Source organism: Cheilinus undulatus, linkage group 1, assembly GCF_018320785.1.
Source record: "Cheilinus undulatus linkage group 1, ASM1832078v1, whole genome shotgun sequence".
Taxonomy (NCBI): domain Eukaryota; kingdom Metazoa; phylum Chordata; class Actinopteri; order Labriformes; family Labridae; genus Cheilinus; species Cheilinus undulatus.
The window spans coordinates 3,637,870-3,654,082 of record NC_054865.1 but is presented as its reverse complement, the minus strand read 5'-3'; the positions used below and the strand labels follow the sequence as shown (position 1 = coordinate 3,654,082).

The following is a 16,213-nucleotide window of genomic DNA, read 5'->3' as shown; positions in this document are numbered from 1 at the left end:
AAAAGGTCCCAAGAAGAGCTAAAAACTTAAGATTTTAAATAGAAAAGGTTAATGTTTGCGATTAAAATTGAGAGTTAGGAGTTAAAAATGTCCAAATGTAAAATAAAATTCAATTTTATGATTTTAAAACGTCCAAATATGACTTTAAAGTTAAAATTGTAAATCTAAATGGTCAAAATATGAGATTAAAGTCATAACTGTGATTTGAAAAGGTCAAAATATGATATAAAAAGTCAAAACCATAACTTTAAGTCATAATTGTGAGATGCAAATTAGAACATACAAAAATGAAAACACAAACTTCTTTTCCTACATTCCTGACTTTTTATCAAATTATTTTAACTCTTTCTATTCTAATTCTATTTCTAATTCTTATGACTTAGCAAGGATATTTTCAATAATCAAGATTAAGTTTACATTGTTATACTGGAGGAAATCTGCATACCTCATACTGGTGGGCCAGTTATACTAAAAATATGATATGATCTGGTGGGCCAGGTATAACTGTGCCACCGGCTAGATTTGGCCCCCAGGTCTTGAGTTTGACACCGCTGAGTTAAGCTTTTAATGTTATCAGAACACCCAATGGTTACAAATGAAAGTCTTTAAGTTCTTAATGCCCCCTCAATCATCCTATTCTTTCTTTTAACACCAGTATCAAGTATTAAAGGTCTACAGCTAAAAATTCTATAAATCAGTAATTGTTTCAATATTAGAGACCTTGAAATCTATGCATTGCTCTGATTTTTGATTTTGTATTTAAAAAAAAAAAGTTTGACCTAATACTCAGACGTGTCCAGGCATCCACATGATCAATAACACCAGTGTCAGTATGGATGACTTTTCAAAAGCATACTGTAAGTCCAACAGAGAGGTGGTGGAGGTGATGGCTGCCAGTAGATGGTGCTGATGAGAAATCATATTGTAGATTTCCTTTTCCAGTATCAGAGCTACAAAGAATGATTTCCCTTTAACGCTTCCATCTCTTAATGTTCTTCTATGAGCAGCTGGGTCTTTGAAAGAAAAAGATACAGCATTATGATATGAATTAACTCATGGACAAAGTTAGTTTAAATAATACAGGTGTAGTTAAATAGTTTTAATTAAATCATTAACATATATAACGTTACAATAACATCTCTTGATGCAATTTAGTTTTTAAAGTCCGGAGAACAGTATCTGAAACACACAAATTTGGCCAGTTGAATTTGTAATTGAATAGCCCTGATATACTGTATTCTGAATCCTACCTTACTGTCAGTGGTGTTTTGCATGATGTCGTTGTCACAGTCTCCTCCCTCTGAACCACTCTTCTGGTCATCTTCTTTCCCATCTTTCTCCAGGTCATCCTCTCCAGATGAGATTCTGGATAGTTTGGAGGATTTCTGCCAAAGACAGGAAGATCAGGGAGCAAGAACATCAATGGCTAATGGATCATTGTCAACCTTAAGTTTTTATTTAGTCTAATCCAGACAACAACAACAAAATCCAAGTTCTGGCGAACAGCAGGATTTAAAATCTTTAATAATCTTTTTAAATCACTTTCCCTTTTATTTCCCCCACATCTTTTATTTCTCAGTTATGTCAACTTCAAACTTAAATCAACTGATGTACAACTACAACTGCTGAGAAACGTTCACACACACTAGTGCCCCTCAAAGAGCCTCACAAAAGCTTCAGTGCTTCACTTTGCACAGAGGGGACCAGGAAAGGATGCCCACTCTATCCGTTATTAATTGCTGTCTATATGGAACCTCTCGCCGCACCTACTCACCAGAAACCAAACATCGCAGGTATCAAAACAAACAACAAAATCAGTCTTTCTATGATTGATGACCTCCTATATTCAATTAACCCATCATCATCCCTCCCTGAAGTTATTACAGGTCACATATTATGCAAAGTACACTTTGCATATCCACCCTCCCCCCCCCCCCAAAAAATGTGTGCTAAAACAAGCCGTTCTCAGATTATCCCCTCATGATGTCATGAGGGGAGTTAGCCCCGCCCCCAGGTTCGGTTGGTCCCCCCGTTTGGAAGAAAGTTCCGCCCTCCTCTCCTGATCCTCTTCTCAGCTGCAGCAACAAACTTCACAGGCATGTTTTGGAGACCTCTGAGACCAATATAAACTTGTCTTAAATGGGTAAAATATGTGACCTTTAAGCTCATCAACACTTTGTCCTGTATCTCTGACTACACCACTGACTGGCCCAAATCCACCATCCTCCCTCTTAACCTTAGTACCCTGGATGTGGCAGCCAGAAACTCACCTCCCTCTCATCACACTCACATCACTTATTTAGGAATCAACACTTCCCCCAGCCTGTCAGAGTTAGTTGACTTCAACCCACTCCTGAAAAACAACAGACCTTCAATGGAGGATGAATCTTCAACTCTTACTTTGTGGCAGGATCATAACAATCAAAAGGACCATATTACCCCAAATCTCTTTTCCATGATTCCTATAAATCCATCCCCCTTCCTGGTTCAAATCCCTCAACTCTACCATCACAAATTTCTGCCGGAAAAATAAAACACCCAGAATTAAATTAGAAACACTGCAAAAGTCCAAAACCTAAGGAAGTCTTGCTCACCAAATTCAGCACATTTACAAATGGACTTCATCAGACCTCCACCCCGGTTTTAAGGACCCAACCACAGAAACAACTCTGACAGCCTGGTGGAAAATTCAACAAATACTAACGCCACTATTTCTCAGGGCAGGGTCAGGTATGGAAGCATATGCTGGTTCAGTACTTCGCCACATCAACCCTGTCCTGCTCTAGCCTCCTGATTGCCATCCTCCAGGCCTGTGCCAGGTCCATGCCCCAGTTCTCCAGGTATCCTCCCAGCCGATCCCTCCATGACACACACAGTCGCCCACATCATCTGGACTAACACAGCGGGTTTTGGGCACCCAGGATGTGGTGGGCTGCATCAGGCCCAGCAGTGTGCCAGGTGCCAGGTGAACGCCCCATGTACAAGTCCTAGTCTGCAGTTGAGCTCACTTCGCAGTCAGCAGATGGATGGATTACACTGCAAAGGTCGGTGAACTGCTCCACAACTTCCGCATTTCCACAACTGGTCCAGAAGAACGGCATCAGGAAAAACCACTTTTCAGAATTCCATCAAATTAAATCCACCATAATATCAAAAATCTATTTTAACTTAGACAACTTAGAGCTTTCAGAATTAACCCCAGATCTTATCAATATCAGTTTATGGAAAAACTACTTTCAATAATCAAAGAAATCTTTACCAACTGTCACTTAACAGTTTTCAACCCCCTCAATAAAATGGGAAGAGGACCTGCAGATCACCTCTGGTGCTGACTTTTGGACCCAAATATGCAAAAACATTCTCAATATCAACCAACACAAACACACAGCTTCTACAAATTTCCAAGCCAAAATTGTACACAACAGACTGCAGATAATTATTTGCATGCCACATGGGACTGCTCTGGCAAAACAATCCTGGAACATCACTGACTACCTCTCCTCCCTCCCTAGCTGCTTCATCACTCGAGCATTCACACTTTAATAGGAGATATGTCAAACATTAACCTCAATATCCCAGCCAGCAGATTAATCCCTATAGCCCTAAGGAAACCATCCTGATGAAATAAAGGAATAAAAATCACCATAACCATCCAGAAAACCTTTTACTGGAACATTTATTAATGGAAAGCTGTCCACCTTTCTTAAAAACAAACTGCAGACTTTGAAAAAATTTGGAATCCAATTATCAATCCTCCTTAGCCTCCCCAGTTGTCCCCTCAGGCCCTCCTTCCTCCATTTTCAGTGAAAGGGAAAGAGAGACTGTGGTGATGACAGTAAGAATAGCAACAATTATAAAATTAGAAATAAAACAACTATGACTGGAAATGTATCTGATAAACTGATTAAATCTGGTCATCCAAACAGACTCCCTCCCACTTGGGGGTTGGTCAGATGGATGAGTGGTTATTGGGTAGTGAACCCCTCAGCCAGCTCCCTCTGATGGGTCTGGGGGCAAAAGAGGTGGGGTCACCTCCATGTCACACAATTTAAAAGAAATACAGAAATTACAAAAACCTGGAAAACAAGAATTAAACTTAAAGAGAGAAACAGAAGAGGGTAAGGACTGGAGAGAGAGAAGGAAGGGGGTTTTCATTTTCTCAGTTTAATTTTTTTCCTCTTTCTCTTGAATGAATATATCTTAAATACCTACAGTGTATACCAATATATATGTTTATATATAAGTATATGTACTTCTGTTTTTATTTTTCCTTTTTTTAAACCCCCATAGGCTTTAAATAATTTTACATTTTTTCCACCTGACACACCAAGATGCGCACACACACAGACTTAGATAAAGCTAGATAAACAGATACTTTATTAATCCAGAGGGAAATTCAAGCCATTCAACAACATCATCTAAAAATGCTACGATATGCTACTTGTTCTGCTCGTCACAATTTTTTCCCTGCCCTCTGTTGTATTTACTGTTTTCACATTGTTTTATTGTGTCCGTCCACATATTTTTGACTGTTACGTTTTTCACTCATCCTGTACTTTTGGCATCACGTAATAAAACAAACAAACAAACAAAGTAAAGCTTCAGGACAGAAGTATTCTTAAGCCCCAAATGCATCAGTTCAGCCTGTAAAAGAAAACACTTGTACTACAACAATCAAGAATTTTGAGTAATGGTGCTACAAAATTAAATAAATTACATTTTTAAATTTTTTAAGACCAAAAGAAGTGGTTGAAAACTCTGGAAAACTGACTATTAGATGTTCTGTTCAGATTCAATGTAATACTCTGCTGTTAAAAAGTACTTCCCCCTTCCTGATTTCTTTTTTTTACATATTTATCCCACTTAAATGTTTCAGATCATCAAACAATAGATTTGTCGCTAGTCCCTTTTTTGAAAAAGAGTCACTAGAGGGGTCTGAAAACTTGCTAAATATAGCGACAAAGTAGCTAAGTTAGCAACACTGAGTGGGGGAGAGCTGCTGCTGCACTCACTTGTGTCTGAGGGGAAGGGGCCAGAATCCCAAAAAGTTGTGCTCTAGTAGCAGGACAATGTCCTACAACAGCCATTTATGTTCAAAAACCCTCAAATGTGGCTGAATTAATACAATTCTGCAACGAAGAGAGGGCCCGAATTTCCCCACAGCAATGGGAAAGACCCATTGCCAGTTATCACAAATGCTTGCTTGCACTTGTTGCTGCCAAGGGTGGCACAACTAGTTGGGGCAATTAATTTTTCAACATAGGATAAGGAAGGTTTGGATGGCTTTTCTTAAATGAACCCTCAGAGCCTGGCAATGTCACATAAGAAAAGAAGAGACACGTTATTCAAAGTTAAATAACTTCTGGAACATTGCCCCTTACTTTTTTCCCTCTGAAAGCTCTCTGTCATCCATGCCATTTTTAACTCTTACAGAGCGTTTCCTGGAGCTTGGGTGACTTTCCAGGGTCTTTAAAAATTAAATCCAAACCAGTAACTCTGATATTGAACATGGTTTTATCCATTAATAATCCATTTTTTCATTGTTTCTGCCACCCATATCAATTTCCCACAATGCCTTGTGACGGGCCGTGACAAACAATGGGAGGGTCTTCCGTCGTCATGTCATGCTTAGCTAAACAGCACGTGTAAACACTTAAAAACTGGAGGAAACGGCCTTAATGACTCATAATGGAGAGAACGAGACACAGCAAGTCTGTGATGTGTCCCTCAGAATCTCCGCAGACATGAAATGATATGAATAATCACTCAAAAGAAGCTAATTCCAAAATGTACATGGACTTTTTATACTATGGGAATATTTTTTTTGTCCGAGAAAATTTTTCATTTTTTAGTCCCCAATAGATAAAGAGAACATGTTTGTGCAAAAAAGTCTTAGTGATATTGTTAGCTGTGTGTAATACATAAAAATCTTTGAATGCCGATTTCTGTTTGCTTTTAGCTTTTGTCTTTATGGTCCCAAAACTTCTTTAATATTACAGTGACATTATTGCAGCACACATATTCTTAAAGCCCGGGTTGTCCTAGAAAAAAAAGCATGTTTGGTGCTTGACCGTATTTGTATTTGTATTTATTTTTATTTGAAATATCAGGGTCAGTACATTTTATTAAACACTTGCATGTAAATATGTAGGATTGTAGCCAGTGGCTAATTTCCATCCTTTGACCCTAGGCAGGTTGATGTTAACAATGTACAATCAATAAAACAGAGGTACAATAGAAATAAAAGGTAAAGAATAAAATGACAGATAAGAATGAAAAGTACAATAAACAACCTAGACAGACAATAGACTCATGACAGATCAGGAAAAAGAAACCATGAGGATTTAGCTTGTTCAGTTAAAGTGCTTTACGTGCTAAAGTGCTTTGAGTGCAAGAGTTTTAAAGTGCTGTTGTATACTGCACGTTGCCCTATTGCACTTATTTTACACACACAGACGTGTGTGTGCAGGTGTTATTGCACAGGTTAGCATACATAGGTTTAATTATGTAAGCACTATATCACAAGATTTGCATACATAAATTTATGTAAGCAGATAAGGTCACTAGACTGGCTAGTCACAAACAGAGTCCCCAACAACCAAACAATTACATAAAAAATAACACCAATTACATCTAGTGCACTTGACAATACACATAACAATACAGTATATCCATTCATTCATTGTGACTGCAGCTTTGATTCTCTAATAACCACATTTTTAGATGCTTAGCAAAAGAAGTAAGTGTTGGTAAGTCACGTACGTTACTTTGTATTCGATTCCATGAATGAGATGCTTCAGAAGAAAAAACTGACTGCCCAAAGACACTTTTCCTAAAAGGAGCCAGCCAGTCACCTCTAGACCCTGCTCTGGTTGACCTGTTTGTGTTTATCTTCATAAATTCTTTTAGCGGTGGTGGTGCTAGACCATGTAGAATCTTGAAGACTAAGGTGGCGTCTGCATATGTTACCATATTTTCCCAACTCAATAATTCATATTTCTTTAGGATGTTACAATGATGGTGGGAGTTGGGCTTTCTGTCTTAAACTTTTAAAGCCTGCGTATATGCAATTTCTATAGGCTTTAGTATGCATGCTAGTGCCCAGGTTGTTACACAGTAGGTCATACACGGCATTATCAAAGCATTTAGGTATAATTTTGCAGAGTAAATAGTTAAGTTGTTTCGAATGTATCTAAAGTTGGACAGGTTGAATCTTATTCTATTCACAATTTTTTTACTTGCTGTTTGAAGCATAGGTGTGAATCAATAATAATTCCTAAATATTTAAACTCCTGTAAGACTTCAAGTTTTGTTCCATGTACAAGCACGTCAGCGGCTACTTCAACATTTACCTTTTAAGAAAAGAACATGCAAAAAGTTTTTGACACGTTGAGATGCAATTGGGAACGTTTCAGCCAGTTGGACACATTTGACATAGCTGCTGATAAGTCTTGTGCAGCTTGGGTTTTTGTTTTAGTGTGCACATACACAAATGCATCATCAGCATACATCTGGAAAGCTACATTTGAAGGACAACAATCAGGCAGGTCATTAATGTACAGACTAAACAAAAGTGGTCCCAAGACCAAGCCCTGAGGTACACGAGATTATTTTCAGAAGTTGTGGACGTTGTATTGTGAATTCTAACACACTGTTTCCTCTGCCCAATATATGATTCTATCCATTGCAGTGCTTTTACAGAAAAGTTAAAATATGACAACTTCATTAGTAATGTCTGATGATTCACAGTGTCAAATGCCTTTCTTAAGACAAGAAAAACAGCTCCTATGATACCACCAATGTCAATTTTAGACTTTAAGTTTTCCAAAACAAAAAAAAGCAAATAGCCGTCTCAGTAGTGTTTTTTTCTGAAGCCAAACTGCATTGGATTCAAGTTGTAAGGGCTGTCACTTAAATGTTTAATAAGCTGCTCTGCCACCAGGTTTTCCGCTACTTTGGAAACTGCAGGGAGAATGCTTATCGGTCTATTATTACTGATTGTTGCAAAGTCTCCTGATTTAAAGATCGTAGTGATAACTGAAGATTTCCATGAGTTTGGAAATGTACCTTCAGTTATAGATTTATTAATGATGCTGGTCATTGGAGCAATGAGTGATTGTTTATGCATTTTAAGAAACATTGTGTACATATGAAATGCGTCCTTGGCTTGAGAGTTTTTCAAGCCACAGAGCACTCAATCTACATCCAACTGAGAGACTTCATTCAAATTAAAAACTGGTGCTCAGACCAGTTTATTTCACTCAGGGCAATTTTTCAAATTCTTAGTTTCACACTTTGGTATTCTCAACTGTTCTGACTTGACACTGGGGGGGGGGCAAGTACATCTGTTTTTCTTTAACTTTCTTGAGAACAGGATCATGTTGTGGTCAGACAGTCCTGTGACCATGTTGAAGATTTTTTTGTATCCTTTCATGTTTGTTACTGAAGACCACATCTATACATGTCGCTGACGAGTTTGTTATTCTAGTGGGTTCTTTGATAACTTGTATGAGATCAAAGCTGTTTGATAGTGCTTTAAGACCGTGCACCACAGGGTTGATTTTTTACAAGCTTTTTTAAGACAAAAAGCACAGACGAGACACAATGGTTAAGAAATAGCATAGAGCTAAAAGGGTTGAATTTTTTAAAGGTTTGAATCATTTTGTATTTACTTGAGTTACCGTTGTCTGTTTTTTAAAGATCTCAACATTTAAGAGTGCCAAGTATGTAAAAAATAACAAATCAGGAGGGTGGAGCTACTTTTTCACAGCGGTGTTTTCCCCATTGCATTAATCATTCAATGACTGTGGTTTATGTGGTTTTCCTCCCAATTTTAACTATTTCAAAAGTGACCCAATTTAAGAGGGTCTTCTACATTTTAGTAAGAAAAACAGCAGCACTTGCACTGGGAGTAGCAGTAACTTAAACTATCAGCCATTTTGTAAAAGCTTAAATACTTCAGAGCTTGATCTTAATGTCAGCAGCTTAATCACTGGTTAGTGTGTTTGTGTGCATTTGAAAGAGGGTGGGGCTGCGAGGGGAATCAGGATCAAATAATTTCCCTAGCTCTTATCTCATTTTACATTTCTAATCTGGGGTGACTTCACCTCCTCTGTGTAAGGCTCGTAATAAGAACCAGCACTTTTTGTGTTTGAACGATGTGATGGGATACACACATCAGCACACCGCACCCCAGCAGCGCCAGATTCCTTTGGATGCACATGTGCTGTACATAATGGACCCCAGTTGCTAGGCAACAGTGGTTGCTAAGAGAAGAGCAGGATGCGAGTGACTTTTTCAACCTGCTTCCATTTACAGAAGCGATGGCTTTTGCACCACTACAGTTACACACTGTCCTCAGTCGGCAGCAAAAACATGGCTCCATCTATTCAAACAGAAAAGCTTTTTATTAAAATACAGAAAGGTCAAACAGGAGAGGGCGGTGTTATGAATACGGTAAAAACATCAGCAACAGAACTGACAAGACAGTCTGAATGAAATGTCACACATATTTTCAGAAAGAAAATCAGATGGATCACTCTATTGAAATATGTCAGCCTTCACTGGGAGACCCAAACCCAGACAAAAAACAAAAATGCATTCAATTTTCTCTTCAGAATTTATAAAACTGTTTGGCATTCTACATTTTAATAATACTCAAACAGGATCAGTAAAGCATCTGGTAGGGATCATGATGTTATAGTAAATATTTCCAAAGGGACCAGGTCAAAATTATTAACAGTGTGTTACTGAATGATGATACAGGAGTATGTGCTGGGTGCAACAGAAACAGCAGGTTTTCATGCAGGTAAAGTAATGGGTTGGCCTTTTGTCCAGGTCAGACAATAAGTCATGCAGACAAATTTATTACAGGTAAATTGAGTAAGCCTATCTTGTTTGTAAGGAATTAACTCCAAAGAAGCATTTTGTGCAGCAAGGCAAAGTCCATTGTCCTACATGTCGTCTGAAAATGCGATGCTTGATTTCTATTTTGGTGTCACAAATAAAACAAATCCAATGACCTCTAACTGTACTATTCATATTAAATGCCAAATTCAAAAATAGATGGGAGTTGATCAGTTAGCCTTTACATTCGTGCACTTTAGCAACAAAGGTGATGGTTTCATTTTCATGACCTTTCTTGTATTGCCTCATCATCTTTAGAGATATTTGACCCAATCCTTCTCTACTGCAGTGTGGGTATGTTGACTCACTGATATACAGTACCTTAGATGAAGCCATCTTTTTCCGTTTGGATCCAGTCTTGTCTCCCTTCAGCTTTTCCTTGTCATCCTCCTCTTCAACAGAGTCACCCTCCTCCCCCTCGCTGCTACCATCAGCAGTGTTTCCCCCCTCTTCTGTTTCTGAAGAACTCTGTTGTTGGATGGCCTGCATATGAATGACATTCAATGGTTTTTAAGCTAAAACCTGGATCCGCTGCTGTCAGAAATCCCACATTTAAAGTAGACTTTATCCATCTCTCTTACCCAAACACGGTTTGCTTTAAAAAGCCTTTTCATGTGTCTCATGGTTTTGGCAAGGCAACAATGTGCTTTTTGACCATGAAGCCTATCTGATATCTCCACTACCCCCTAATGTTACCTCTCTGTCTTCTCTCCAGACCACAGATGTAACAGACTCTTGACTGACCTGATAGCCAGTGAACTTGACTCCAGGGTTGTTCTCAATCTCCCACAGGCCCTCATTGAAGCCTTTCCTCTTGTTGGATTTGCCAAATTTGTCTTTATATTCTTTGTAGGGCAGAAGATCCTTGGGACCCAAGAAGGCACTAGAAGATAAGAGGGAGTTAATTACAACTACTACTTGTTCAGGAAAAACACAAGATCTTTCAAGAGTCTATAGGTACAACTAAAAAAATTAGAAAATCATGAAAAAGTTCAATATTGTTTGTCACTCATTTCAGAAAGGTAAAACCATATATTAAATAGACTCATTACACATAGAGTGAAATATTTCAAGCCTTCATTTATTGAAATGTTGATGATTATGGCTTACAGATAATGAAAACCCAAAATTCTGTGTCTCAGAAAATTAGAATATTGTGAAAAAGTTCAATATTGTGAAGTCATGGTGTCACACCCTAAGCAGCTAATTAACTCCAAACACCTGCAAAGGTTTCCTGAGCCTTTAAATGGTCTCTCAGTCTGGGTCAGTAGGCAACACAATCATGGGGAAGACTGCAGACTGGACAGATGTCAAGAAGACAGTCATTGACATGCCACGCTACATTGATGCTGTAATTCATGCAAAAGGAGGCCCAACCAAGTATTGAGTGCATAATAATAGACATACTTTTCAGGAGCCTGACATGTCTGTTTGAAACATCCCTTTTTATTGATCTTATGTAATATTCTAATTTTCTTAGACATAGAATTTTGGGTTTTCATTATCTGTAAGCCATAATCATCAACATTTCAAGAAGTAAAGGCTTGAAATATTTCACTCTATGTGTAATAAGTCTATATAATATATGGGTTTAACTTTCTGAAATGAGTGATAAAAAATATTGAACTTTTTCATGATATTCTAATTTTTTGAGATGTACTTATTCCAGCAAAAACAACTTTATTAGTTTTTACACTGAAGTAGAAGACATCATGAGTTACCAGTATTCTCACAAATATGAATGAAATCTAAAATAGGTGAAATACTGAAGCTGGTTGTTGACTTGCTCAGTTCTGTGATATTTTTGCACATTTTTAAATGATTAATCAAAAATAGTTAATTCAAAAAAGCTTGAGAACATATGTAAAGGCTACATGGTTACAGGTGGTGGTTTTGGATTATTCATCATCACATGACCCAAATCCCCACCAACTACACACGCTCAATGTTTGGGTAAGGTTTGTAAAATGTGTTTGAAAACGTGGGGAAATGCTGTTGGACTATAAGTTAGAAATTTTTAAAATCTCTTTCGAGAATGAAGGTTATAAAAACAACTTCCTCAGCATTTTAAGTTTTTCAAGTTCAAGTTTTCAAGCAACACTTGTTAAATCCTACATTTGCAGCAAAGCTGAAATCAGTAAAGGTCCAGTATAGTGCAGCTGTATTAATTCTCCATAACATTTGTTTACTGCAGTGTAAGTGTTTGTTGGTGGAAGGCTTCACATCCCAGAAAAGGGGCCTACGTTTCATGGGTGCCAAAGAAGAAGATGGGGTACTTGTTGGCCGGTGGTTTGACAGCTCCTTCTGGAAGCTCGTCAATCTGAAAGAGAGAGAGAGAGAGAGAGAGAGAGAGGCATTGTTACTGAATATTCAGCCTATGACACTACCTTATTATCTTTAAAATTAGCAGTCATCAGTTCCTTTTACCCACATTACAAGAGGGCTACCACGAATTTGCGTCATAATAAAGCATGGATGATCTAAACAGAACTTGATCAGATTTGAATAACCTCGTAGCCTAGAGACTCCAGTGATAACTTCATGTAAGAGGTTAAAATGGGGCATAGCAGCGTGCTGCACTGTGGGGATTCACAATAACACGAGGCATGATGGTCCATGTGCTGCTGAATATTCTGTCTACTACCACTTAATCAAACAGTAAATACACGATTTACTGCTGGTAAGACTGTTTCTCTCATAGAAGCGCTAAACAGGCGCTGTGGGTTACCTGAGGTCAACTCCTTTAGTCTAAGGGTGACAGCACAATGCAAACCTAAGGGGGAAAACACGTGTTGAACTATTTACTAGAAGAAAAAAGCCATGAAAATGCTTTACGAGTCAAAGCAACACCTGAACGGAGCTTTGCGAAATGGAGCCCATTAAGGGTTACGTATTTTCCCATGTCTAACATGTCTTCATTTTGACTCGGGCTGGCGGAAACAAAGGCACATTTTAGACGATTTGGATGTGAGGAACGGACAGACGCAGAATAATTGTCAGTCTCAGCTTAACTCGAGGTACCGAAGCATCCCCCCCATTACCCCAGCGAAGCAGCGGCTGTATTGTGTAAGTGAACCCCGCCTCCCTGTGCTCCCAGCCCGGCCGCATCCCAGACTCACCCTCGCCGGCCAGTGCGGATATCCCTTCATCTTAGCGAAAACCAAATCTCCTGCCTTGTATTCCCGCGGCCGTGGTCGAGCCATATCACCGGATAAAAACGGAGCTCTGAGATGACTGTAATCCTTTGCTGTTCTCCCCGGGGCCCTCAGCGCAGGGCTAAATTATCGACCATCAATGTTTTTATATCAAGACTGCAGTTTACACGAAAATAAATAATTAAAGACGCGGAAAACGGGGCCTGAAACAGGGCTTTCCTCTTACGCACAAAATCAGGTGTAAACGTAATGGAGAATGGCTTGAGTAGCAGCAGGGTACCTGTGAGAAACGATGTCAGAATAGGACAAAAAAAAATCAAACTTCCGCTTTCGAAATTAAAGCAATACTGACGCACATTTGTCCCTGTCGTTAATTCAAGTCGTTGGCTTAAATTCTCCGATGAAAGTCTTCTTGTGAAATAGAATTAAACACAGAGTAAAGTTTTGCTGTTTCATTCCACGTAACAATGGATGAAATTCGCCTCATGCCATTCTGAAAAAACACTATTTAGTTAACCGTTAACAAGATATGACAAATGACAACATTTCCTAAAACTGGGGAAATCTTCCTTAATCTTTCTGAGACATGGAACTTCAGTTGAGTTGTTTCACCGGTCTCCCTAAAGTTTAATGCTGGATTGCAGCCACTTGGTGGCGGCGCTAACTCAGTAATGTTGGCATGCTGATCGGAGCCTGCTCCTTACAGACAGGTACTGGCTAATTATTAACATCGCCTCCTCCAGGTATTCTATCTTTTAAGGCAGTGTTACTCAACCAAAGTGCCAAACTGCTGAAAAATACCTTTGCAGGAGCCACAATCTAAGTGGTGAAAAGTGGGAAAACTGGGTTTAAGTGGCAAAAGAAAAAATAAGTTAAGTGGCGAAATGGTCAAAATGCGACAATGAAATGGCAAAAAATGGGTGAAACGGGGCAAAGTATGCATAAAATGACAAAAACTGGGTGAAAATAGCAAAAATTGGAAGGAAAAGTGGTAAAAAATGGATAACAAACGAGTTACAAGTGGCAAAAATGGTTAAAAGACCTCAAAAAAGAGTGCAAAAATGAGTAAAAAGAGACTGAGATGGGCAAAAGTGGCAAAAATGGGGAATAAATTGTCATTCAATGATAAGCAGCTTAAATGGGTGAGAAGGGGCAAAAAAAGGCCAAAAACAGGGGGGGAAATTGCAAATAGCAAAAAGCAGGATAAAAGAGGAAAAAACTGCTGAAAAGGGGCAAAAAGAAGTGGCAAACTTTGGCTTACAAATGGATTAAAAGTGGCAACAAAAAGGAAAAAATGGGCAAAACTGTAAATAAGGGCGATGGAAACATACAGACAGAAAAAAAATGAAGACTGACGATTAAGAGTGGGAAAAAATACTGATTAATGTAACTTGCAATGGATAATTTCTGAGGTTTAAGTTTACCTTTTCAAGGTTTTCTGGGGGAAAAATCTTTCAAAAGCCACACGTTAAGTATTACTGTTTTAAGGGTATAATTTAATTACAACTTCACTACAAAAAAGTGATAGAGAAGAAAACATGGACACAGTCTCTTATGGCCATAATAGTGTGTCAGAGGGAAACTTAACCTTCAGCTCAGTGTTGTGGGCCAACATCCACCATGGACCAGCCCACTCCCCCACTGCATGACACTTTAGGGGGGCCTGGGCAGATCCTTCAGCAGCAGCAGACTGAGACCTCCACCCTGCAGGGAGTGCTACTGCAGATCATTCGGACTCTGAAACACTAACAGCTAACCTGGCACACCAGATGGATTTGTTTCACACATCCATGTTGTTTTGGTTTGACACGCATGCGACGTAAGTGTCTACGTTATGTGTGATGTAATCGTTTCAAGAAAGATGCGGTTGGCTGTCCACGATAAGACAAAACAATGAGTGTTTACGGATTTGTTCACTCTGGGACCCGGTTTCAAAAAGTAGCGTTTACAGCCTCCCAAAACGGCATTTCCGTGTGGCTCAAATGCCAAAACGCTACAAGACTTTTGCGTATAATCCTGAATTCGTCTAACCTGACACGCCAGATGGATTTGTTTCATACATCCATCTAGGAAAGCTTCAATAGGAAACGTTTGAGAAAAGGCAGAGGCTTTGAAAAAAACTTGTAGTGTGATTGGGTGAACGTTCTGTCTGTCACATCTCTACGGGCCAATCAGAGGATCAAAGCACGTGACGTAGCCGCTATCAAGCTGTGCATGCGCAGCTACTGAAGAATTACGTGAAACATGGCGACTACAGACATGTAAGTACTCGACTTTCGTCATTTTTTGAAAAGAAAACAACTCACTGCTGTTCTTTGTTCTTCTTTTAACAAAGAAATGTTTTCAAGTTCTGATAAAACTGGCGCTTTAGCAGCATCCATGCCAATCTCTTCCTCCATAACTGCACCAGCTCTGGCTGCTGCTTGTTTACATCCCGACTCTGCTGCGCCTGAAAGTACTGCCCCTCATCGCTGATTGGTCCTGTCACTTTCTAACCAGGCCCAAACGGTTCAGATGGGAGCTTTGCAAGATGGATTCGCCGGTGATAAACAAGGAAATGGGTGTACCCATCTGCTTCGCAAGGTTAGAATTCGTCTCTGTGTGAACGGGACCTTAGAGAGACGTAGTCTCTCAAAAGCAAAGATGAGGGGGTGCAGGTGGCTGAGTGGTTATGGCGCCCCCTATGTACGCAGACGGGCCCGGTTTTGAATCCGGCCGGAGGCCCCTTACCTCATGTCTCTCCCCACCTCTCATCCTTGTTTCCGATTCTATCCACTATCCTCCTCTATCAAGTAAAGGCACAAAAATGCCAAAATTAAACCTTAAAAAAAGAAGAAGTAAAGATGGGCAGAGGTTCACCAATCTGCGAAAAATATCTCAAAATTGTGGAACAATTTCAGGAAAAAAAAATGTCCTCAACATAAAATTGAAATCTTCGTGAGCAAGGGACAAAGTCAAATGCTGGTGATTTTCAGGCCCTCAGGAAGCACTGCATAAAAAGGCATGATTCTGTACAGGACATTGCTGCATGGGCTCAGGAACACTTCAGAAGCCGTTATCTTTTTCACAAAGACAAGTTAAAGCTGGATCATGCAAAGAAAAAGCTATATGTGAACAGGATCCAGAAAAACCGTCTTCTATGGGCTAAAGCT

At 39.2% G+C, this 16,213-nt stretch overlaps 1 protein-coding gene across 2 annotated transcripts; it reads right to left on the bottom strand.

The window, feature by feature from the left end:
• Positions 1–239: 239 nt before the first annotated feature.
• Positions 240–13,342, bottom strand: LOC121512724 (hepatoma-derived growth factor-related protein 3-like). Of its 2 annotated transcripts, XM_041792148.1 has the most exons (6): positions 13,026–13,338; positions 12,150–12,226; positions 10,651–10,789; positions 10,228–10,389; positions 1,251–1,385; positions 240–1,013 (listed from the first exon to the last, which is right to left on the bottom strand). In XM_041792148.1, the coding sequence occupies exons 1-6, from the start codon at positions 13,107–13,109 to the stop codon at positions 987–989; spliced, it is 624 nt and encodes a 207-aa protein (XP_041648082.1). In that variant the 5' UTR covers positions 13,110–13,338; the 3' UTR covers positions 240–986. The 2 variants fall into 2 exon arrangements, with proteins under 2 accessions (XP_041648082.1, XP_041648072.1); XM_041792138.1 differs by lacking the exons at positions 240–1,013; positions 1,251–1,385 and adding an exon at positions 6,116–9,385 and having other exon boundaries at positions 13,026–13,342.
• Positions 13,343–16,213: the final 2,871 nt, after the last annotated feature.